This window comes from Pinus tabuliformis, chromosome 5_2, assembly GCF_031772625.1.
Source record: "Pinus tabuliformis cultivar Carrire ecotype Pingquan chromosome 5_2, CPIR1, whole genome shotgun sequence".
Taxonomy (NCBI): domain Eukaryota; kingdom Viridiplantae; phylum Streptophyta; class Pinopsida; order Pinales; family Pinaceae; genus Pinus; species Pinus tabuliformis.
Window position 1 is genome coordinate 172416862 of NC_142306.1, and position 24955 is coordinate 172441816.

At 37.3% G+C, this 24955-nt stretch overlaps 1 protein-coding gene across 2 annotated transcripts in view; it reads right to left on the reverse strand.

Annotated features, from left to right (window-relative positions):
• Window positions 1-24955, reverse strand: part of LOC149158098 (Nucleic acid-binding, OB-fold-like protein) — a 181433-nt gene that overhangs the window by 72251 nt on the left and 84227 nt on the right. Inside the window, exons 6-10 of one of the 2 annotated variants that reach the window (XM_089436117.1) lie at window positions 16419-16481; window positions 13394-13593; window positions 13163-13253; window positions 12565-12633; window positions 4200-4291 (exon numbers count right to left, since the gene is read on the reverse strand). In XM_089436117.1, coding sequence (XP_089292243.1) covers window positions 4200-4291; window positions 12565-12633; window positions 13163-13253; window positions 13394-13593; window positions 16419-16481 — 515 coding nt within the window. The remainder of the gene's footprint in view (window positions 1-4199; window positions 4292-12564; window positions 12634-13162; window positions 13254-13393; window positions 13594-16418; window positions 16482-24955) is intronic. The other variant, XM_089436118.1, reaches the window with a different exon arrangement.

Below are 24955 nucleotides of genomic sequence, written 5' to 3' on the forward strand. Positions count from 1 at the left end.
GCCCACTCTTTCCGTCAAATCCCCCCATTAATCCATGCCCAAAAGTTTCCATGATAAGTAAACTACAATACTCAATTACCAAATGACAAGGCATACCTTTAGCTTTGGAAGGCCCGCCTTCAAACATACGATCATGACAGATGGGTGAGGGACCACATGGTTAGCTCAGTAGCGGAGAAATGGCACAGCGTGCTAGTTGATCGCTGCAAGGGGTTGCTGGCTGTCGGCTAAGTACCATCTTGGAGAAAAAATTTCTCCTAGGGATATCACCCACAAAATGGTGGGTAATAATTCCATAATGAAGATCTCAATCACATAACCACCATTCTTCCCTTGCAGTGCAGTAGTCACTCTGTTGAATAACTAACCCATTCTCTATAGTTAAACAACAACCACCATTCTAGCATGGCTCAGAACTGTAAGATCCTAGGTAGTCTCCTGCACCCCACTAAAGAGACACGTGTGGGGTTGTCAATTCACGCCATGGGACAAGTACTCACCCCTTTAAAAGGCAATCATGCACTTCAAAACAGTGGCAACACACCCCTCTATTGAGATGGAGAGACACCATCAACCAACTCTTCTTCTAGCTTTTCTAGAAAGTCTTCTATCATGATCTTTTTTTCTCATTGAGCTCAAATGCTAGGAGAGACATAGTTACAGGTGTGAGCAACCCACAAGAGAGTTGTGTTTCCTCCTCCCATTAGGGGATAGGCCTAGGGGCACTAAATCTTCTCCCCTCCCCCCTCTCCACCTAATACCCTTCTCCAAGGTATCCCTCAAGGGATTCTCGGCAATTTGTGGCTTTGGGGCCTTTAAGGACTCATGTACTACTCTAGGTTTTTGAGTTATACTTTCTTTCCTAGTTATTAGTATTTGGACCTTCAATTAGATATACCTATTTGTAGTGACTTGGACATTAAAACAATTATTTTATATTATCTTATCTTATCTTATCTTACCTTATATGCCAACATATTTGCAATTTCACAGCATAAACATTCAGAGTGTTGCAGGAAACATTCTGACTGCAATATACATATTAAATTCTATAGTAAAAATTGCTTGACCTATTCTAATAAATATGACACCCTACAAATGTCCCTACAACTACCATTTCTAGACATTTTGCAATCACCGTAAATGGCAAAATTTCAACCTATGCAGAAAAAGCCCAATTAAATTTTAAATAAATATATAAGTAACCAAACTACAATGACAAATATAGTTCAAGCAAGAGCATGCAAAAAGAGATAACCTCCCAAATTAAAAAGAAAAAAAAAATATTGGTGATTATGCAAGGTTAAGGTCAATTGGTTAATATTTCCGTGGGTGTGAACATGCATATATAACTAATACATCAGAGCAAAGGAAAAGAAACAAAAAAGAAAAAGGAAAAAAACGCATTCCAAGTGTTGTTCTAGGACATCGCCTTCCTAGCAAAATTTCAACTATCATTCCTTACAAGCAATCACAACCACCAATGCTATCTGAAATTGTTCACTATCCTCAATGGCAAAAACATGTTCGCATAGAATCAAAGCCACCCTCTACAAACAAGTATTGAGACAGCATTAGGAACCACCATCTGTATCCTGAACTACATGAAGGGCCACCAAAATATCCAGAGTATTGAATTGTTGTCTCTATGAACAAAATTAACCCAGAAAAGGAGAAACATTAAAGGGACCGTGCAATCATGGTTGCATCAGTGGTTATTTAAGTGAGAAAATAAGCCTCTCATTGATGGTCATTGCAAGCAAAACTGTTTGTCTATGGTTTACAAATTGTAGCCAAAATAATTGAATATGAGGCATCTCTAAGTCTAACCGTCATGTCGTCCAATGTCTTACCTCAAGGATGAAACCTAGAATTCTCATTGTATCACTAAATTTTATAATCGTGAACAAGCCTTTATGGAAACTTAGTCAAGAAAAGTCAAACATAAAGAAAACATATAACCGTTTGTCTAGAATTTTTCCCAAAAAAATGGAAAAATTAGAACATGAAAAGGAGACTCTAAAATTCATAGTACATAGTTAAATCATAATGAATAACAAGCCATGAAAAGGAAAAGGGCAAAGACAGTTAACAGACAATGAAAAACAAAATCAATCTTTATATGAAGAAATTTATTGGCTTCAATTAAGAAAAAGATAAATATATTTGCCACTTAAAAAATTACCCAAATTCAAACAGTTAAAACAAAAGGAAATATCAATAGAAAAGGTCGAAAAGTAATTTATTCATATACAAACCTCATAACATTTAAACATATTTTGTCATTACCGATGAAACTTAATCAATAAACAAATCAACAAAAGTATCTTACGAAAATATTAATACACGACTTAATGATCATCAAGGGTATCTTAAATTCAAAATCAAGAAAAATAAAACTTTCTATAAAATCCTATTCTCATCTTGATCACAAGAGTTATTGCTCTGATCATTCAGCTTATCAGCATTACTTTAGTACAAAATTAACCCGGAAAAGGAGAACATCAAATGGACCCTACAAACATGGTTGCATCAGTGGTTCATTATGGGAAAAAAACGAGCCACGCATTGATGGTCATTGCAAGCACAACAGTTTTGTCTATGGTTAACAAACTGTAGCCAAAATAATCGAACATGAGAAACATTTCTAAGTCTAACCGTCATGTCATCCAAAGTCTTACCTCAAGGATGAAACCTAGAATTCTCATTGTATCACTAAATTTTATAATCGTGAACAAGCCTTTATGGAAACGTAGTCAAGAAAAGTCAAACATAATGAAAAAAATATGATCACTTATCTGGAAATTTTTCTCAAAAGAAAAGGAAAAATTGGAAGAACATGACAACGAGACTCTAAAATTTCAATCGTAAAGAATAATAAGCCCATGAAAAGGAAAAAAGGCAAGACAGTTACCAGATATTGAAAAAGAAAATCAATCTTTAAAGGAAGAAATTTATTGGCTTCAATTAAGAAAGAGATCATGTGAATTCGAACAACTAAAACAAAAGGAAATATCAATGGAAAAAGTCGAAAAGAAATTTATTCATATGGAAATATCTACAAACGTGATAAAGTTTAAACATAATTTATCACTACTGATGAAACTTAACCAACAAACAAACTAACAAAAGTATCTTAGGAAAATATTAATACACAATTCAAGGATAATCAAGGGTATCTTAAATTCAAAATCAAGAAAAGCAAATCTTTCAATAAAATCTTATTTAAAAAATCCATGTTTAAAGATCATCCAAATTAGAACAAATAAAACAGAACTATATATCAATTGAAAAAGTAGAAAAGCAATTTATCCAAATATCTATAAACCTGGTAAAATTTAAACATAAACTGTCACTACTGATGAAACTTAATCAACAAACAAATCAACAAAAGTATCTTAGGAGAATATTAATACACAATTTAAGGATAATCAAGGGTATCTTAAATTTGAAATCAAGAAAAAAAATACTTTCAATAAAAATCTTCCTCATCTTAATCACAAGAGTCGTCGCTCTGATCATTCAGCTTATCAACATTACTTCAGAACAAAGACAGCACTTTGTTTCTCCTAAAAAATTAAATTTCCATTCCAATTCCTTTCAAAAGAAATACTTGGAGCCATAATCAACGATGTTTCATTCAAGAATCTTATCAGTAGATATCAAATAAAAGTTGGACTATAATAGATTGATGCTTCTGTAATGTGTCAATATTTCTTGGAGCTTTCATGATTCGCTTTGTATCCTCTTTTGTTTCAAGGACAAAGCCTTCCAAGATAGGGAGGCATGTCATAAACTAATTACTAGCATAGTTCTGTCTCTCAAGGGTTTTGTCTATAAGACTAATCATGTCCCTTAAGTACTTATATGAAACAGTTTCTTAACTGCAAATCATTTCTGCACCTTCACATTTATCACATAATTATTTGTCCTTTTGGGCTATATGGGTTTTCCCTTCTCTTATGAATGCCTATGGCATCCTGTGACTACCACAAGGTTTGTCACAAAGAAAAATGAAAAGAAAGTCAAAAGAGCCATTCAAATTACGAACTTAGTTTTTTTCCATATTATTAAGACACTTTAAACAAATTATTTTAACATCCATAGTACTTATATTCATATCGTAATGTTGGGTTTACATATATAAAACTACCAACTCTAATATTTTTGGTAAGTTGTATCAAAGAGGAAAAACTCACCCAACAAATGTAACTTGTTCACCAATTTTAGCTTCCGCTGGGGGCAACAATGGTTCTACGATGCTATGATCTTGATTAGAAGCACAAAGTACCTAAACAACAAGATTTTAAAAATGTTATTTTGGAATTTCAATGTAAAAAATTATGATCTCAAAATACTGTATTATTTGCCATCATGTTACTAGAAAATCTCAAAACATAATACTTGCCAATAAATATTAAGCAGTGAGTATGGTAGTTTTTATTGTTGCAAACAGTAACAAATTGGAAGCCACGAGTACAAATTACCTCAAAAGATAGCATCACTAAAAGAAAAATCATAATACGCAATTATGTATTAATTGCACAGCTTCAAATATGTACAATATCAAAATTGGATAACAACTAGAATTGAACACAATTTAACACATTTACCAATGATTTCTCTAACGGGGGTCCCTTTAAAAGAAGCGGTTTGTATTCTTATGGTTTTAAAGTAAGACAGATTATAAATTTCGTACTATAAAGCATAGAAAACAAGATAGATAAAACAACCAAACTAAGATGTTCATTTACGGATATTTTAATTTTTACCCATTAGAGAGTAAATACAGTTTGTATTGACAATTGTTTTCAAGTTCCCCTATTGGGGGAAATACAATAGAGGCTTGTGATATGTTATCAACATATCACTTTGAACTTATTATTTTGTAGGTCATTGATATGGCTACGGATTTAGGGTTTCTGCAACATGGAAGAAGACCTACAACTTGTAGACTACTATGATGATACTAAGGAGGTTTTGGAGATCTGGTCAAACCAAAGGAACCGGACTTAGGACAATCATTATGGAGAGAAAGGGGAGGTGGTTCAAAAGAGGAGTGTTGACCTTGAGAAATAGATGCAAAAGTGGGTTCAAAGGAGTGTAATGTCTCCCTGTCAAATGATTTTATTACTCGTTATAGGGCGGATCACAAAAAATCGCGTTCAATGCCGGAGCATGTGTCATCCAACTTTGGCTTTGGATCCCTGGTTAGAGGTATTGAAGAATTGGAGTACAACCCTCCTAAAAATTTTCAAGTAGTGTTAGTTGAGGTGCAGAATACGAAGTCGAAACCAAAGGAATGTCTATCTTCTTCAAGATAAGAAGCTAGGATTTTACCTGTTGAGATCTCAAGTAGTCATTGAACATTTTTTTTATTGGAAGGGTTCAGGAATGTATGTGGAATTCAAACTATGAACAAATCAACAATGCTTTTAAGGAGTTCTCCATTGACACAACAAAAGAAGTTGCATTTGTAGGGGATAGTCTAGATACAAGGTTATCCTGTGCTAGTTTCAGAGGAAAGGAGACCAATCAAGACTCAAGACACTCAAGAGAGAAGAAAAAAATCAAGAAGAAAAGAAAGTTATTAGATGCAAGTAAGTGAGAGTTAATATGGTTATGGGTCAGGATCTAGGGGTTGCACATGTAGTGGAATTCACAAGAAAGGCACTAATTTGAAAGTTGTATGGATATCATATTGCAGGAAGACTCTTTAAATAATTGGATGCAACATTCATTTAGTCCAACAATAGGGTATGGCATGGCACTCTATATGATGCCCAAGGGTTGGCTAGGCTTTCTTTTAGAACTGAAAAGATGCAAGTATAATTCTTAAGGCATCTTGGTTTTGGAATTCTTCCTTCTTATCATTGAAGCCCTATCATGCCCATTTTGATCTCAGCACCAAGTCAATCTCAAAGGTTTTAGTTTCAGTCAAAGTCCCAAGACTTCTTGTTGAGTTCTGTATATATAAATTCATAGAGAAATTCGGAAATAAATTGGGTAAGTATATATTAATTCGCACATAAATCCAGTGCATATAGGACTACAGCCAAAGTTCTAGTAAAAACTAACATTAACAAGGATTTGATAAAGAGTATTGATAATTTGATAGGTCAAAAAACTTATAATCAAGTGCTAGACTATAGTAATATACCTTTCTAATGTATAAGATGCCATGAGCTAGGGCACATGGTTAAGCATTGTTCAAAACCACTCATCAAGAAGGTTTGGAGGCGAAATTTTGAGATTGCGAGAGAGGCAGTAATTGATGATTTACCAAGGGGATCCCAATGAAAAGAAATAGAAGAAAGAAGAAAGATAATCTGAATCTCCAAGGATTTGTTTACAAATTTATGGTGAACCCTGTGATGGCCAAACCAGCTATTGGGCCAAAGTAAACCATTCATTCATTGGTGGAGTAGACAATGAGGCAAGTAATTAGTGATGAAGTGATGCTAGATGGAACTCGACTAGAAGAAATTTAAAGTGAAAAGTTAAATCTATAAAGCCACTAATACCAAGGAACTTGAGTTTTCAATACCAACCACATCAAACGCCATGACAAAGGAAATTGTCCATCCATCCAAGGAGGAGATTGTGAGGGAAGAGATATCAACTCAAATTCAAGGCGAGGAGAATGACAACACCAAAGGTATGCCTTTCAGTAATATCCCTACTCAATTCCCTAATAAAATGGACAATAATATTGCCGATTTTTGCCACTAAACCATAAGGGGAACCATGCGGGATCTCAAGGATGGGGACAAAATCTACAGAACACCTAAAACCCTTTTTCTTTAGAGAAAAAGAAAACTCAATAACCTTCTTTCTCACAAGTTCCAATTCAATGGGAAATTTTTAAAATTATCTACGAGCCTGAAAGCATCCCAAAAATTTTAAGGTCGATATTATTCCAAGCTTGAAAGGGTGAAGAGGCATTGGGAGGGAACACAATGGTGTGGTTGTGGTTTGATGATATAAGGGACCCACAACACACATCTATGGGAAGGAAATCCAATATGCAAATAGGGGTTCTTAGAGTAATCAACCACTTGAGAAATTTGGAAGATAACAATTGCCTCTCTAAACATAAGAGGGATGTGCAACATTGAGCGATTGCACCATTGTTATCTTTTGTAGGACATTTGGTGGCTCAGTTCCACCTTCCTGACCCTCATGGTTTCTTCCCCACCAAGTATAAGGGACACTTTTGTGGGCTCAACTTCATCTACTCTACCTAGTACCTACATGGATCCTCTTACTATCTATCCTACACATGTTGTTGGAGCCTCTCTACACATCTTTGTCGCCCTCACTAAAGCATTGTTGCTGCAAAAACTAGCAGGCCTAGTAAATAAGATAGAGCTATAGGGCACAACAACACCCTAGGACAAAGGCCCACTATCACCATAGCCTATGTCCCCTTCTCTTCTCAAATTTTCACCAATGGGAGGAGTACCAGTATCCCTCACTTATGTTAGATGTTCCTAGGATAGGTTTGAAGTGAGGCAAGGTGGCTCATTCAATGGAAAGGTTCAATTAAAGTATGAGCTTTGGGAGAAGCTAGTAAGACTTTCCACAAAAAACCCCTTGAAAGAGATATTATACGAGACCTAGGGTTGAGATATTTGACGAGATAAGAGTTCATCCAAGGTCAAGATAGTCAAGAGAAAAGGTTTTGAATGATATACTACTAAAGTACAAACCTTCAAGAAATCCCTAAGTTGAAGGGCAGCTTCAAGGGTTCCCACTTGGTGTGATAGCTAGGGCATCAATTTTCTTGAGATTCCACTGTTGAAATTTGTTCAAAATTTGCAAATGCCTAGAGGAGACACTAAGGAAGAGGTCTATCCAATTAGAATTCAAAATGCACTCCTCTAGATAATTTCGCACCAAGCCCTAGAGAGGCTTCCTTAGCCTTAAAGGGACAAAGAAAGAGATGCAAAGGAAGGTGAAATAAAGATGATTCTTCATTTTAGGTTTGAGCACCAAGGATTAAGACCAGTGCCTATCCATTGGGAGAACTAGAATCAAAGGTTATCTTGATTTAGGAACTTCGCTCTTTAAGGTGACCTAAAAGGAGCTTCACTAGCCCTAAAGGAGGCAGCTTCACGGCTATTCTAGGATTTTACACTTCGTTGACAATAGTTAATAGAGTTTCAAGGATGCAATATGCAAAATTAACCTCTAGGAACATTCATTCACCATTATCCATGAATAACGCATGCAATACTTCCAATAGCTTCAATGTTCTAACAAATTCGCATTAAATTAGGGCACATTGAAGATCATGAAACATCATCACATACGTTAGACATTCATTAGGGCATAAATATAGCATCAAATAGTACACACAAGATAACAAAGAATATATCAATCCATCAACATGCCAAAGAGAAGCTCCAAGAAAGATAGCAAAAATTTCCAAATGTCAAAATGCATCCAATCATCCAAAATTTGTCCAACAATTGCAGGTCTGAAATTCTCAAGAAGAGATATCGAAATCCAATTTGCAAAGTTGCGGGTTTAATTATTGAGGGGAGGTATGACCACATCTTTTGGACACCCTGCATTGTCCATAATCTAAATCTGATCTTTTAGAGGAGATCGACAATAAATGTCCATGGATAAAGGAAATCACAGGGGAAGCAAGGGAGATTGTTAAATTCATCACCAACCACCACCAATCTCAAGCAATATTTCGAGTACTCCAAATTGGAGTTGTTAAAAGTTGTTGAGACAAGATATCCCTCAAACTTCCTAATGTTGTGTCGCCTTGTTGAGGTTAAGCAAGCAAGAGTTTCTATCGTGGTTAGTCAACTTTTGGCTAAGTGGAGACAAGCAAATTCAAAGCAGGGATATATGGTGCATAGATTGTGCCTTGATGAGAACTGGTGGAGCAAGATAGATTTCTTGCTAAAGTTCATAACCCCTACATTTGAGCTTCTTGGGAGCGCTGACACTAACCAACCTTTCTTAGGAGAGGTATATGATGGCATGGATTCCATGGTTGAGAAAACTATGGAAACCATTTCACAAGAGTCTCCACGGCATTTGTTTGTTGATGATCATTTTGTTGATTTAGTCAAGAAAATCATTGTTGATAAGTAGAACAATTTCAACACTCCATTGCACCCCATAAGAGGAAGAGGAAGGCACCCCATAAGGATAGAGAGGTGGCTAATGGGGTGAAAAAATATCTTATGAGAATGTTTCCAGCTCATGAACAGAGGGAAGGTGAAGGAAGAATTTGCCAGTTTTGCTGGAGGATTGGATAATTATTCAAATATATCAGCTTTGGAGGAGAGAAGCACCATGAATCCAGTTAGGTGGTGGATTTGTCATGGAGCAAATGGTGCACATTTGCAAAACCTTGTCATTCGTGTTCTTTCACAAGCTCTTCATCAGCAGAAAGGAATTGGAGCACCTATGATTTTATTCATTCTGTGAAGCGCAACAGGTTGGGCTCACAGAAGGCAAAGGATCTTGTTTATGTGCACTCCAACCTTCGCCTCGCATCTCGTACGGATCCAGATTATAGCAATGGTCCTTCTAAAGAATGGGATGTGGATCCAGAAAGTCCTTGTTTGGAGATCTCTCTTGCTGCCCTGAATATTGAGGACCAGGAGCCTAGAAGTGGAATTGGCCAATCATCTTCTTCAGCACCAGCATCCACTGTTGAGCATGCTTTTGCTTCTATTTTTTATGAGGATTATGATAATGAGGATTAGTCTTTTGTCTTTATAATACTTGCAGCCTCATTGTCTTTATTGTACTTGCAGCCTCATATATATAATAAAGGTTGATTTTGAGATTTGGATATATACTAAAGGCTAATTTTGGATATTCCGATATTGCTATTTGCATTATTTGATAATTCATGAGTAAATGTGATGTAAATTTAGAGAATTATAGTTAATGCATTGACATTGGACAATTTTATCATAATGTTTAAACTTTAAATGTAATAAATTATAATGTATCATGTATTCTTTATGATTGCACATAACATTTCTTAAATGTCCTAACATATATATATATCGTGTTTCCTCGTTTCCAAAATTTTGGGGGTTCACGTTTCGTACCCGTGCCTATTTCAGAAACTCGAACCCATTTCCCCGTATCGTGCAACTTAGGTCAAAAGTAATGTCCTTAAGTTGGGCACTAGCTTGTAAGGATTCAAGATAGTGATAATATGTAGTGTAGAGGGCCTTGACAAAAGTTGTAAGAGGGATGTCCATTTTGATTCCAATGGCTTCTGCATCATGATTTATGAATTTGCAATACGAGTCATAATGCAAAAATTTCTATATCTAACACATTTCATTATCACTTATTACATTTCCAGCAATGTCACAAACAAGAAAGCGAGCAAATGTGCCATTTCATGTGTTAGAAAATGAAAAGTGGTAGATTATTATACTTATTTCTTTAACCTTGATACTTGCTTGTGAATCTTAGTTATCTTCTTTATGTTCTTCATTTAGATCTTTTTCATCAAACAATATCAAGAAATAGTAACAACAAAAGAGGACATAGATATAGGCACTCAGCTAGGGCAAAACCCCTCCAAGGGGAAAACCCGAAAACTCTTCTCTTCTTATAATTTGCTTCAAATGAGACACAAAGACCCAATCCCTAGACCAAGTCCTTCTCCCAGTACTAAGTAACACTGCCTCAAGTCCTTCCATGATTCTACACCAAACTGCTACACACTGCAACTTCGTCCAGCCAGCTACAGCATTGTTACTCGACCTACAACTTCGACCCAGCTTCTTTGTCCTTGTAGCTTCCTCGAAACCCTAATACAACCTTCTCCTGGAACCTACTTAGAGCAAGATAGCTCTCCCAAGGTCAATGAGGCCAAGATAAGGGTTTTGCCTTTTCCAGCTACAAATTTTGCACCTTTGTCCTCTTGCAACTCGAACCTGCAATTTCGGCATGTTTCTGCAACCTAGCAACCCTAGAATTTCGCATGTGTGAGAGAGAGAGAGCCCAAAGACAAGATATTTCGGCCTCCTAGCTTCTTCCATACCTTCGCTCTCCTTTTCTGCTCCTTCCCAACTACAAATCAAACTCTTTCTTGATGATCGAACTTGTGAGTATGTGTGTCTCCAAATAAAGTCGAATTGCTCTTTATATAGCCTTCTCAAGGGGTCGAATTCCCTCCTTTAGGTCGACTAGGGGATCCCATTGTCGTCTTGTACTCTTGGAGATTCTAGGACTTTCTAGACTCAAAAATAATTCTTTTTACAATTACAAAGTGCCCAGAAGGGTCTTGTAAACATGATGTTGACTCCCACTGACTCATGACAATAAATCCTAAGACCTAACAAACCCTAGAAGCACGAAGAACATGCTTTTACCTAGAAGACAACCAATAATGAACATGAAACCCATGCTTTAATAATATAATTTTTCTTTCTTCTTTTCTTGTTTGTTACATAGGATGCATATTCAAATGAGTACAACAATTATGAAGACCAAAACTAGTTACATTTCCCATCGCTCCCTCTTAACTAGGGAGGTAATCATAATTGTACAACCAGTACAATATCAAATCTCAAATTGAAGAGTTTTCAAGAAGAGTCAGATTAATAAATCGTACTGTAAGCATCATCATCATGACCAGCACTGTCCCTGAGGCCAAACTAGACAAGCTCTACTTTAATCAAGAGCATTATGCTAGGAGGATTTATGTGTGATACCGAACTACCTCTCTAAGGTACATACCCCATCCAAATGTCCACAAGGTATGTTCTTTTAGGACTATTCTTATCTTGGATCTCCATACATGAGTCCTCAAAGAATATTAGTCCTCTTCGACCAATCTTCTCTTGGGTTCTTGTCCCATCCTCAAAAAGTGTCGGTCCCTTTCCTTTCTTGGATGTTATATTCTCAAGGAAAAGATATAGGCTCTCAGTCAAGTAGGGCTCTCCTTTAGGCCGACTTGTACTCTTGGAGATTCCAGAACTTTCTAGACTCAAAAATATTTCTTTTTACAATTACAAAGTGTCTAGAAGGGTCTTACAAACATGATGTTGACTCCAGTGACTCATGACAATAAATCCTAAGACCTAACAAACCCTAGAAGCACAAAGAACATGCTTTTACCTAGAATAGCATCAATAATGAGCATGAAACCCATGCTTTAATAATAATAATTTTTCTTTCTTCTTTTTTTTGTTACATAGGATACATATTGAAATGAGTACAGCAATTATGAAAACCGAAACTAGTTACATTTCTCAATGTCATGCGATGTTAACTTTCTAAGTAAAGATTTTGAAGAAAAAAATGCTTTAGAGAATACGATTTAAATGCAAAATAGTACACCAAGTAAGAAGATGAACCAACATATAATTCAAGAAACAACATAAACAGAGCAAGCTACTGTAATTCATGAGAAAAACAGAATAGGAAATTATGATCTTGGTAATTTAAGAAGATGCAACATTATATGGGTTTTTGAAAATAAATCTGCTTGATAGATTTCACATAGGGATAAAACAATTGTTTCATCCACAAACAAGACCTAAGAAAAACTGTAGAACTCACCAACCCAGCAGACATCACTTCTCTAAGCTTGCCCGGCTTTACATTTGTAACAACAAGCACCCTGCGATTCTGAAACAGAAATTAAATAGGCAATCAGACTTATATCTAGCTCTAGATAGCTTTGTGTACAGGAATGAAAGTTTAAATAATTACTGTTGATTACAAACATAGAGACATTGTGACAGACATTCAGAGAAAATGTAATGATAAGAAGAGAAAACTTCCAAAAATGCATTCATTGTAACCAGAGTTCAAGTCAATAACATCTAGATTCAAAAGAAATCAGTTAAATCGGGAACAGAATAACCGAGGCCATCTGAAATTGAACTTCTCAAAAAAGACAATCAGACAGAAAATTTGACAATAATCATAAAATCATCCCATCCAATGCCCAAACTCATTGATCACAAACGTTTTATGAACCTCAAAGAAAAGGGAATACAAAACTTACTGCTAGATCATTAGTTCCAAGCACTATGAATGGTTGTAACAGATTTCATTAATAAAATCAAAGTGCAAAATGGAAAAGTTAAATCTTAAAGAAGCATAATGCATTAAAAATGCTACTAAAATTTCAAGCTCAATGGTTTGCCCATACCAACAGTTCATCTGCACCGTAATATTTTGCCAGTCCACTCACAACCTGCCGCACCTTTTCTTCTCCCACATCTATTTCCTCAACAAGCAAGCTATCAAATAGAGGAAAACAAGGCATAAGTCAAATAGCCACCAACAGAGCTAAAATATAATGAATTTCCATTTTTTTCATTTTTCATATTGGAGAAACAAGAGAAGTAACTAATAGCTGTTAGATCATTCTTGCACTTACCTATCAGCTGATGGGTGCTTCCAGGCCTTGCGAATAACACCGACCCGAATGTCAAGTACTGTCACACTGGTTTCTGTCTCCTTCTTCTCAACTGGTTCCCTTGCTTCATTCTTCTTCTTCTCTTCATTTTTCTTCTTCTCTTCTTTTTCATTCTTCTTCTCCCTTTCCTTTTCTACTCCATCATTCCTCTTCTTGTCCCTCTGAGCAGTACAACATGCAAGAGATTTCAACTAATGACAACTAGAATCCATGTCATAAAGTGACCAATTAAGATGATACCTGCAAAGGAATATAAAATTATAAATACTACAATAGCTCTTTGGAACAGCACTGCTATGCGCCAATGGATTTCTTTTATTGCATCTGCAAAGTCATTATATGCCCAGTGAAATATCATTGTTCCTTGTAAAATTTAAATTCAAACATGGAAAATATTGGGAATAGCAGGAAACAACCAGAAGGCCAATTTGACCACAACTTATACTGATCAAGTAGTCCTTGTTGAGGTCGTACAATAATCTATTGTAGGCTGCTTTGCAGAGAATTTGTTAAGGACTTCATATCACACTTTCAGTATCAAGTCAGCCTATATTTCTCATCATAATGTTCCTTTTCTCCTATAATTTCAAGCTATTCTTTGGCACATTAAAGAAATATAATGACAATTCTGCCCAGTAACTTGTTTAGTTTGGCCGCAACAGTATCTATGCCTACTGTATCATGAACCTCAATATTTGTTCCTGGAGTGGTGACCAATTATTATTTCGGTACCTCTGCTATTAGGATTCCACACACTTCAGTTAATGAGGCTTCATCATCATATCTTATATTTGGGATTTATTTAAGGTCTCATCCTCTGATGTTCTCCCTCAGTTTCATTGGAGATGTTATCTTCTTATAATTTAATTTTTGGTTGAGAGTTGTTATCACTAGTTTGTAGAGCTACAGATCATTGAGCTGGACATTAAATGACACTAACCCTGTGGGTTGAGTCTTTGACCAGTAGAAAATGAACATCAAGTAGCACTGTCCATGTCAGTTTTGGCCAACCGAGAGATTTGTTGATAGCCATACTCTATCTTTTCTCTCAAAAGGCCTAAGAGGAAGGTTAATCACCACTATCGCTATAGAGTCTGAGTAGGTGTATTGCATGCAAACTTCTCTTCAAACAGTTGAGTTCGAGGTTTGTTTCATGAAGAGGGAGCTCAATCTGTTACGACAACTAGTCAGGATACCATGGCAGGCACTCATGACTAAGTTCTTCAAAATTATTAAATAACTGTCTGATGGATCATATCAATCAATAGGCCTGGCGTACTTTTATAGACAAAGATAGAAGACATCAAGACAATGGATAACACCCAAGCATGTGGATATCATCATGCAGTAGTGTTGAGTTGCCCTGACAGTTTTTATTTTTGGCCAATTTTACAAACTCACTTTATTATTGTCAATTTCCCTCCAGAGAGATACATGATAACATGCTTTAAGCACTTTCTTATTTGATCTCCTATTTGCAAACTGTATCCACCTATTCCATGATGCACATTGGGATCTATGTGGACACTGATATTTCTTTTTTCTTGGTGTTGTGTTTACCAGATAATCCAACATTATAGAGATAAGATTTTTCGTATAAAAACTGTTTTAAAAGGAAGCACAATTAGATAATTTTTTTCTGCTGGAGCAATACTCTAGAAGATGAACTTTAGATTGTTGATGTTTCTGCAGTTTGCAGCATTGGGCAGACATTCTCCGATGGGGTCATGCTGATTTGACTAAGGGGGGAAGATAAATTCACCCTTGGGGCCATGCTGATTTGGCTAGAGGCGAATGGCCCGGGGAAGTCTTTTCCCCCATTAGCTTTGGTGTCTGGCTTGGAGAGAATGTTCAATGGTCATTGATAGTCACATTGCCTGCTCCGGGATGGAGTGATCTATTTTTTTATAGATCAGGTTTGATTTGTTTATTTAATAGACATTTTCACCCACCAGTAGAGTAAACAATTCTAGTCTAATGTTGAGTTGTAATGTAGGCTCAGTAAGTGAATGGGTTTCTTGTGGGTCTACTCAACATTAGAGCTCTAAATAAATAGACGAGCATGTGAGGAGACACTCATCAACATAGCAAGCTCATTCATCTTTTCTAGTGGAAGAGAAATTCAGCTGAGCAGAAATTTGTTCATTTTTCATCTTTTCTTCATCAATCTGTCTTTCTTGGAGGTAGCACGTGTGTAAGGTTTGACCAAGTTTCACCAGCATCTGTACAGCCGCAAGTGTCAGGATTTGAGCAGGTTTGACTGCAGCCACAAGTGCAAGGGTTTGACCGAGTTTGACCGCAGGCAGCATGTGTGAGTTTGACCACAGATCACAGTTTAAGCAGTGTTGACTGAGTTGACTTTTGACAGTTTGACCAGCAGCAGTGCTTGACTAGGTTTGACTGGTGATTTGACTTGTAATGACTGGCACAGATTTCTAGACAAACTCTGATTTGTAAACCTTGCTGAAAAGACAATTTCTCCTCAAGAAAGAATTGCTGAGTTTTCTCCCGGATTGGGTTTCCTAGGGTAAAAATATTCTGTTTTCTATGCATGGCTGTCTTTCTATGATCTTTACTGTTTCCACTGCATTAACATTTGAGATTTTCTATGTGTAATTATTCAATGATATCAGTGGCATGCGAAATATTGTTTGAAAATCATTAGGAAGTAATTATCAGATCAGAAAATTGTATTTTACTGCACACGCTATAGAATTTTGACACTTTAAATTACAGCTTCTCCAAACTTTGCCTCTGTAATTTTAATTTGAGTGGACCAAGGCTCTGCATGTACGAACTTTTCAGAAATGGAGCAGGTACTCAAAAACTTTAGATTGCAGCAAAACACAAAACGCTATAGAAGGATGCACTTCATTCAGCACCAGGAAAGAAAACCCAAAAAAAAGGCATTAATTCAGGATAACCTTCTGTAAATAAATGTTCAAAATATAACATAACAAGAACACAGAAATATTCATACACTCACATCTGAGTCATCCGTCTTTACACTAGCATTGATTACTGACGTTTTTTCTCCCCCTTTTGCCTCCTGCAATAAGCACCACAGATCTCTCTCTCAAGTATTCTCAATTGTTTCCATGTTTTATGAACATTATTAAACACAATGAAATCAACGCTGCATAAGATTAATTCGCAACTATCTTGCAAGCTAAACAGATCCATCCATCAAAATTCAAATAACATATTCAGAATGCATTGGATATATGACTGCTAAGCTTAAGAAGAAAAATCCTGGAAACATGCATCAAGAGGACCCAGGTAACCAATAAGTTTGAATTGAACCACTTCTAAAGAAAATTAATAATAATATTAATAATAATTATAATAATACACAAGAAATTGCTTGTGGACAACATAGGCTAAGTCTTACCGCCAAGCAGATCTATCTATAAAGCTATACTTAACATAATCTAAATTTACATCAGGTACACTGCTAACATAAAGAAGTAAACCAAGACCATGGCCGCACGAACATAAATTCAATTGGAATCTCACACTAAAGTTTGTCATTGACCCAAAATTATGCACAAAAATAAGCATGTGCAAAGGTCAACAGCAAATAAAAGACATGTTCTAGAATGATATACTAATGCAATAAAATGTAATACAGCAACATTAGCATACTTTTTAGATGCAATTAAAGGAATAGATGTCACATTTAGACCTGAATAGAAAATTGAATATGTAGAGGGACTACCACAAGGTGCTATCTATCATATCCAAAATTACTTGCGTCTCTCAAAATCTGGTCTGGGGATCATCTTAGACTCCTGGAACTGCAGGAATGTTATATATTCCTCAAGCTCATCCAAAGACTGCCATCAATTTCTCCCCAAACTCCATTCTTCAGTTGAGCATAGATTTGGGCAGAAAGGTTACGGCACTGCATTGTGGATTGGCTGGAAAAGTGGAAGATCCGGTCTCCACCTAAGAGATTCTTGTACCATGTCATGCTAGCTGCTTGAGGATTCCTGATCTACTTTGGATTTAATAAGAAGCACATAATGTGGACTTAGCCCTTGGCTGCCTAAGGTGTTAACCCATTAGAGCTTTCTTATATATATATATATATATTCTAGCATGAGGATTCCTGATCTACTTTGGATTTAATAAGAAGCACATAATGTGGACTTAGCCTTTGGCTGCCTAAGGTGTTAACCCATTAGAGCTTTCACACACACACACACACATATATATATTTGCAAAAATCTTCTATCTACGAGGTATCGGAGATAATGATAACCATGTAACTGACTCTGGTGGGTGAAGGAACTGCCCCTACCCAGGTTAAGTAGTGCCTCTAGCCATGGATTCAAAAGCCATAGATTAATATATGTATCAGCACTGCACTCTTGGGTGACAGGCTGTGGGCGAGAATGATATATAGGTCAGCTGCATTGTGTAATTATAATTATATACATATATAGTGTCCTGGTATAATCATGGGCTGTTTCACTTAGAAAAGAGGCCTAAATTCGAACTTTTTTCTCATAGCCAAGATGGCTAGTGAATGGTTAAACTAAGATGGTTATGGAAACCCTTCAAAATTTGGGCCTGACTCAAACCTTGAGATCTTGATGACATCAAGAATCCAGATTGGGGGAGATTCCTTCCAAGGCTTTCATACCCTGGATCTTGAGCATTATACCACTTGGACAACAGGCTAATGCTGAATCTCTATAGATCTGCTCAGGATCTTTCATAATGTGTGGAGATCATGTTAAATTAATGATGGTAACATGGGTACTAAGCCCTTACCAGCTCGAAGAATCTGGCTTCGTTCTTCAAGAGAAAGAGACCATAAGTAAAGCAACCCACAGCTCTTATGGGTGGTGTTTGTCTCCATGAAAATTAGACTCAATTGCCTTTCTCTTGTGGTAGAAAGAGGTGACTCCGAAGCTGGTTTACTTTCCCCTTGTAAGGTTTATGGGTTGGAAATATTGGCCACTTCTATGTCCAAGGTTTTGTACTTTTGTTGAACCTTCAACACCAGCCTTGTTACAGGACAGGTTTGTATGTGAATTTCATGTATTAAGCTGGGGTGTAGATGAGCTTCCTGTAGGGAATCAGGATTAAGCCTACAGGTCTGATAAGGAAACCCTTGCAAAATTTACAATATAAAAGATGACTCTGAGTTGACAAAACAGGGTACAGAAAGGGTGAAATCCAGTGACTATAGGAGCAGTGAAGAGGAGTGGTGTGGTGCCCTTACAGGCTCAGTATTATCCAATTGAGAAGCTATAATAATTGTAATTCTCTTTGCTGAGAAGGAACGCTTACCAAATACAAGTTCTGGCTATTTATGCATTTAACTCTGCATAACTACTTAGCAGACTATGATCATTTGTTAAGTATAATGCAAGAGCAAACAGTTACAAAGATGCTATTTTTTCCAAACTAGATGGCTGGTGTCCATGCCTTGTTAATTAGCACACCATTTTTAGCTTGAAGCATTTCAGAACCCCTCAGTCGAGGAGAAACGCTGCCAGTCATGAAGTTTGGTTGAGACTGAGTTTAAATGTATGTCAACAGGCATTTCTTGGAGGATTGATTGCCATCTAATTATTCCGGGTAGGAATTTGACAGGGAATCAAGATCTGGCATGGTGGCACCGTGAACTATGGTTTGTGGCTAGGTACATTCAGAAATTCACATTTTGAAGTTTAAAAATCGGCCTAGCGAAAGCCCTTATGCTTGTACAAGCTAAGCTTGCTTTGGTCGGCTTCCAAACCAACCTCAATGCATTTCCTTCGGCTTGAATGTAACAACGACTTTGAGTGATACTCCCCCCTGAGCAAATCATGTAATCAAGGGAAGGATTCAACTCTCTATCACCACAAAAGATGCATCTTGAGTGAAACATGTCTTTGTTTCGCCAAAAAAGCTACTTCTGGAGTGATACATATTACTCTATCGGCAGAAAAGTTGTATCTTTCGCGATATGTAACCTATATGATATATCACTAGAGAAGTGGTTTCTTGAGCAGTACACAATCTCTCTGTTGGCATTATGATACATATGTTGTACTTGATGGCAACCCACTCATCTCAGATAATAAATTATAGTGTAGAGAAAAGTTCACGCACTTATATGCAGAGAAAAGTTTATTTCATGTAGAGAAAAGTTCACGCACTTTTATGCAGAGAAAAGTTTATTTCATGTAGAGAACTTACCTTTGGTCCATGGTAGTTAGTCCTTGGTATTTGAACCTATGAGGAAAAGTGCGTATATGTTGGAGAACTTACCTTTGGTCCATGGTAGTTAGTCCTTGGTATTTGAACCTATGAGGAAAAGCGCGTATATGTTGGAGAACTTACCTTTGGTCCATGGTAGTTAGTCCTTGGTATTTGAACCTATGAGGAAAAGCGCGTATATGTTGGAGAACTTACCTTTGGTCCATGGTAGTTAGTCCTTGGTATTTGAACCTATGGTTTTGGACCATGGTATTAGTCCAACAGTTTTTTGATCCTATGGTTTTGGCCCGTGGTATTGTGAAAGGCCTAAGCCTATATAAAGCAAAGGAGATCACTTGGCTAATTCATCCTTGCAATTGAATATCTTAAGATCTGAAATATTGGGTTATTGTTTTGAAAGTTTGATCTATGAAAGTGAAGTTGAAAGTGAATCTGTGAAGGGTGATCTCTAGAGCGCTGCAGCTGCGGAAGTGCGGAGGCGCCACAGAAGGCGCAGTGCGGAGGCGCCACAGAAGGCGCAGTGAGGAGACGCCACAGAGGCGCCACAGAAGGCGCAGTGCAGAGGCGCCACAGAAGGCGCAGTGCGGAGACGCCACAGAGGCGTCATAGAAGGCGCAGTGCGGAGGCGCCACAGAAGGCGCAGTGCGGAGGCGCCACAGAAGGCGCAGTGCGAAGGCGCCACAAAAGGCGCAGTGCAGAGGCGCCACAGAAGGCGCAGTGCGGAGACGCCACAGAGGTGCCACAGAAGGCGCAGTGCGGAGGCGCCACAGAAGGCACAGGTGCGGTGGTCGCGACGCCACAGAAGGCGCAGGTGCGGTGGTCGCGGCGCCACAGAAGGCGCAGGTGCGGAGGTAGTACAGATATCCGCAGATCTATACCAGTGAAGTTGCGATCCCTGCTTAAAATTTGTTTTAACTGCCTTTAACTATTCTGCAGGGTTTTGGGTGCATAACTGATGTTTGGTTACTGGTATTGAGTTTAGATAACAGCATGATTAATGACTTATCTTTATGTACTAGATCTGGTTGATAACTCTCATAATATCATTGTATATGTATGGATCTGGTGATTGGGTGATTCAGAAGGTTGTTTGATTATGAGCTTCAATGTTGTTGTTGGGTCCAGTATGAAAATTGGATGAAAAGTGGCCTTTCAGATTATGTGTTGTGCTTCAGTGTATCCAGTCTGAAAATTGATGAAACGTGGTACCTGGAGGAGAGAAGATTGTAGGCCAGCGCCTATGTACTAGTATCTAAGCTAGTACAAAAGCTAAGGGAGATCTTTGGAGCATTGTAGCAGGTAGCAGCCTGCGTACTAGTAAATGGATCGGCTAGTACAAGAGCAAAGGGGGTTGTAGCTCCCGTACTGGTATAAGACTGCACCAGTACAAATATTGTAAAAGGATTTTCTTATTAAGAAGAAGATTGAGATGACTTGCAGCAGGTGGTTTTTCTCCCGCATTGGGTTTCCACCTTATATCATGGTGTTCATGTGTGTGCCTTATGTGTGATGATCTATTCTCTATTACGACATCTGTTATCTGATAATATGGTTGATAATGTTCTAATGCACTCATTGAAGATCAATTAACTTAATCATAAGAAGTTGTGGAAGTAGCATATATGAATCTGATTATGGAAATGAAAAAGTTTTATTAATGTGATAATACTGATTCACCCCCCGCCCCTCTCAGTATTATTTCCAACACTCTCATCACTTGAAAATCCATTTCTGGTAGTGAATATCACTGGCAAATCATATTTTTGGAGCAATCTACAGAGGAATCTGATTCCTCGAGAAATCCACATTTTGGAGTGAAACCCTATATCTCTGGACAATCCCCTTTCAACAGCAATATATCACTCACAAATAGACATTTTGGAGTAAGAAGGTATAGCCCTTATTCCTGGAGAATTCATCTTTACTTCTATGGTTTCAGTGAGTATGCCATCATTCCACAAAATGTATGAGAACAGAAGTCCTCATGCCCCACAATCACCTTAAATATATAGTGGCAAGCCTATAGACCTTGATAGTATACACTAACAATTACCCTCCTCTAGAGGACTATAAAGTTGGGGATCTTTTCTCTGATGTGTTAGCGTGAATTTGCTTTGTATTACTCCTATTTATTGAAAGAGATGCCAGTACATTATTCGGGGGATCATCAGTCTGAGATAATCATAATGTGATTCCTTCCACTGAGGATTAGCTCGCACACACGTGTGTGTTTGTGTGTGTGTGTGTGTATCTGTGATTTCGATAAGTAAGCCATCGTTCCACCAAATGCATGAGAACGGAATTCGTCATACCACAAAGTCACCTTAAATATACAGTGGCAAGCCTATAGACCTTGATAGTATACATTAACAATTACCCTCCTCTAGAGTACTATAAAATTGGGGATCTTTTCTCTAATGGGTTGGTGTGAATTCGCTTTGCATTACTCCTATTTATCACTCAAGAGGAATCTTTTTTGGCGATAGACGGTTGAATCCTTCACTTGAACACGTGATTTGCTTAGGGAGGAGTATCACTCAAAGTCTTTGTTAAGTTCAAGCCGACAGAAATGCATGGGGTTTGGTTTGGAAGCCAACCAAAGCAAGCTTAGCTTGTACAAGCATAAGGGCTTTCGCTAGTTGAAAGAGATGCCAGTACATTAGCCCAGAGATCATCAGTCTGAGATAATCATAATGTGATTCCTTCCACTGAGGAATAGTGAATAATGGTACAGTCAGCCTAGGGTAGGGATTTTATCCTGATCTTTTTTTACTTTCACATCACAATCATAAACATCAACCATTATTGAAGGAAATCTGCTTGTAAAACAGTCACTAAGAAATGACACAGCTTTGAAACCCCACCTTCCTGAAGATATAGGAGTCAGATTTGCTACAAAATCAATGGAAACAAGAAAATGAAAGGATGATGACACTAACCCCTGTCTCCTTTTCTTGCACTCTTTTCTATAGCCAAGAGAAGATCTAGAAAAGAAGGAAGATCAAGAATATCACTGAACCTTGATCTAGAATGTATACTGGAAAAGGAAGAAAGTTCCCTCCTTAAGGCTTCATCCACACTCAAGTAAGATGCATTTACTGGGCAGGAAAAGCCCAAAAGCATGCAATCTAAGGCACCTTCCTCATGCACTATAAAAGCAACTATAAGCACCAAGATCTCCATAGAATATCACAAGGGCGATGTGCCCAATTTTGGAAAAAGACAGAAAAGGAGAACAGAGAGCCATGTCACCCTCTGCAAAAGCATCAAAATCTAATTAGAATAGAATACAAAGAAAGCGCCCACTTCCTTCTTAGAATACACTGCATGCATGGTAGAAGAGTCAAGGATGATGGTCTTGAAGACAGTGAACCGCTTTTCTAGCTCATGATAGAAAAAAAAAACACAACTAGAAGCTAAGAAGCCTCCTTAAGCCATGCACCCCACTTGGAGAAGACAAGGCAAGGGAAAAATATGTTGAGATTAGAAAAGAAAATATCCAAGAAATGTATCTAAGTACTGTCCAACTAAGGTGCCCTTCCCCAAATAGATAGCTTTTGCTTTGAGAGAAAAGTCACCAAAGGAGACTTGCTAGAAAAGAAGTTTTCTAGTAAGAGTAAGTCAACCTAGAATAATTTTGCTTAGAGTGAAAGCCAAGTCAATGATAACCCTCTCAACTGAACCACAATAGAGAAGAGTAGATGACACAGAGCAACAAGCCACCTCATATTTCAGAATCCTCTAAAATGGAGGCACACCCCTCCATGAATTCCAAACATATGAAACATACTCACAACTAGGGCACACGCCATCTATGGCAAACCATAACATAAGATCACAAAAAACACATGTCAAAAAAGGATTAAGCCACACATCTCAACTTCTAAAAATAAACTGCAACATAAAATATCCAAGTGCTCAAAATCTTCTGGAAATTCAAGCCCATCTACACTGCTACAAGGGAGACACGGCCTCCCTCCTATTTTTGGAAAAAACAAAAACCCTAGTTTTCCATGTTCTTTGATCACCACCAATGTTGGCACATATGTTTTCCTCCATAAGCAGTATCCAAAAAAAATCAATTTTGAAAAAAATAAAAACCCTAATTTTGAACTATTTTTTCATATTCTCTAACCATCAGCAAAATTAATACCTACACATTTCTCCATAAAGGGTATCTATAAGCAAAATCAGTTTCTGACAATATGAACTTCCTAAAAAATAGAAAGTTTCTTGAAATAGCAAATCCCAAAAATATAAAAGTACCCTTTTGAAACTTTCACCTTCCCCTGCATGTACCAAATATTACAGGTCACGTGCAAGCACGTGAACCTATTGAACTTGAGAAAATCACCAAACTTTGACCTGGTATTAGTGTGAAATAATCCCTGAAGCAAACTTCTTTGAAGATCTCACGCAAGAAACCTATTCAATATTAACTCTAAGGATATAAATTATAGAGTGCACAACATGATTACAGTGCTACAATTCTCTCTCGCACTTTGTTTTATTTGTGCGAGTATTCTCCTTGTTTTTGTGCACATACCCATGTTAAACTTCTTAGGGCTATATTGTTCTTTGCTTTAGATAATTGCCTTTACAAACTTTCCAACATTTATATATGCAATCACCCATTAAATAATAAGATTATCAGCAATTATGTAAAAAGAACAATAACCTCAGTAATGCAGCGAAACAGAAAAAGGAACATCAGAAGAAAAGCATGCATATAAAGAGACACCAGGATTGGTCGGAGACCATGGCAAAACCCCACAAGAGGGAAAACCCTCTCAAATTCATCTTCTTCTATTAGATAGTCATCGAAAGTTCAACAGAAACATACAAAGTACAAATGTCATCAGGCTGCCCCATAACTTATACATAACTTGTTCACAACTTCATTTGTGAACAAGTTTCATCAAAAAATGCTATACTGATAATAGGGCTGCAAAACACCACCACTGCTTCTGGACTGTAACGATGCCATACATATATTTGAATAGTCATGCCAATATAACTGTGAAGTCAACAGTGCCACATATAAAAAGTCGCAAACTTTCATAGAGCCAAGTCCAGCCATACTACAGTGCTGCATAATATTAAATCAATACAATGAGCAATATCAACACAGTCACATTTCTGCATATACAGGGATTAGGTATTCTCTTGGAGATGCCACTAATGATCAACTAGATATACCATAACACATACCATATTGTTGTGCCGAGTCCATGTAACTTGTCAAATATCAGAACTGTAATGTGATCCCAATATGCAACAGCGACGAACTTTGATTTTAATACAGAA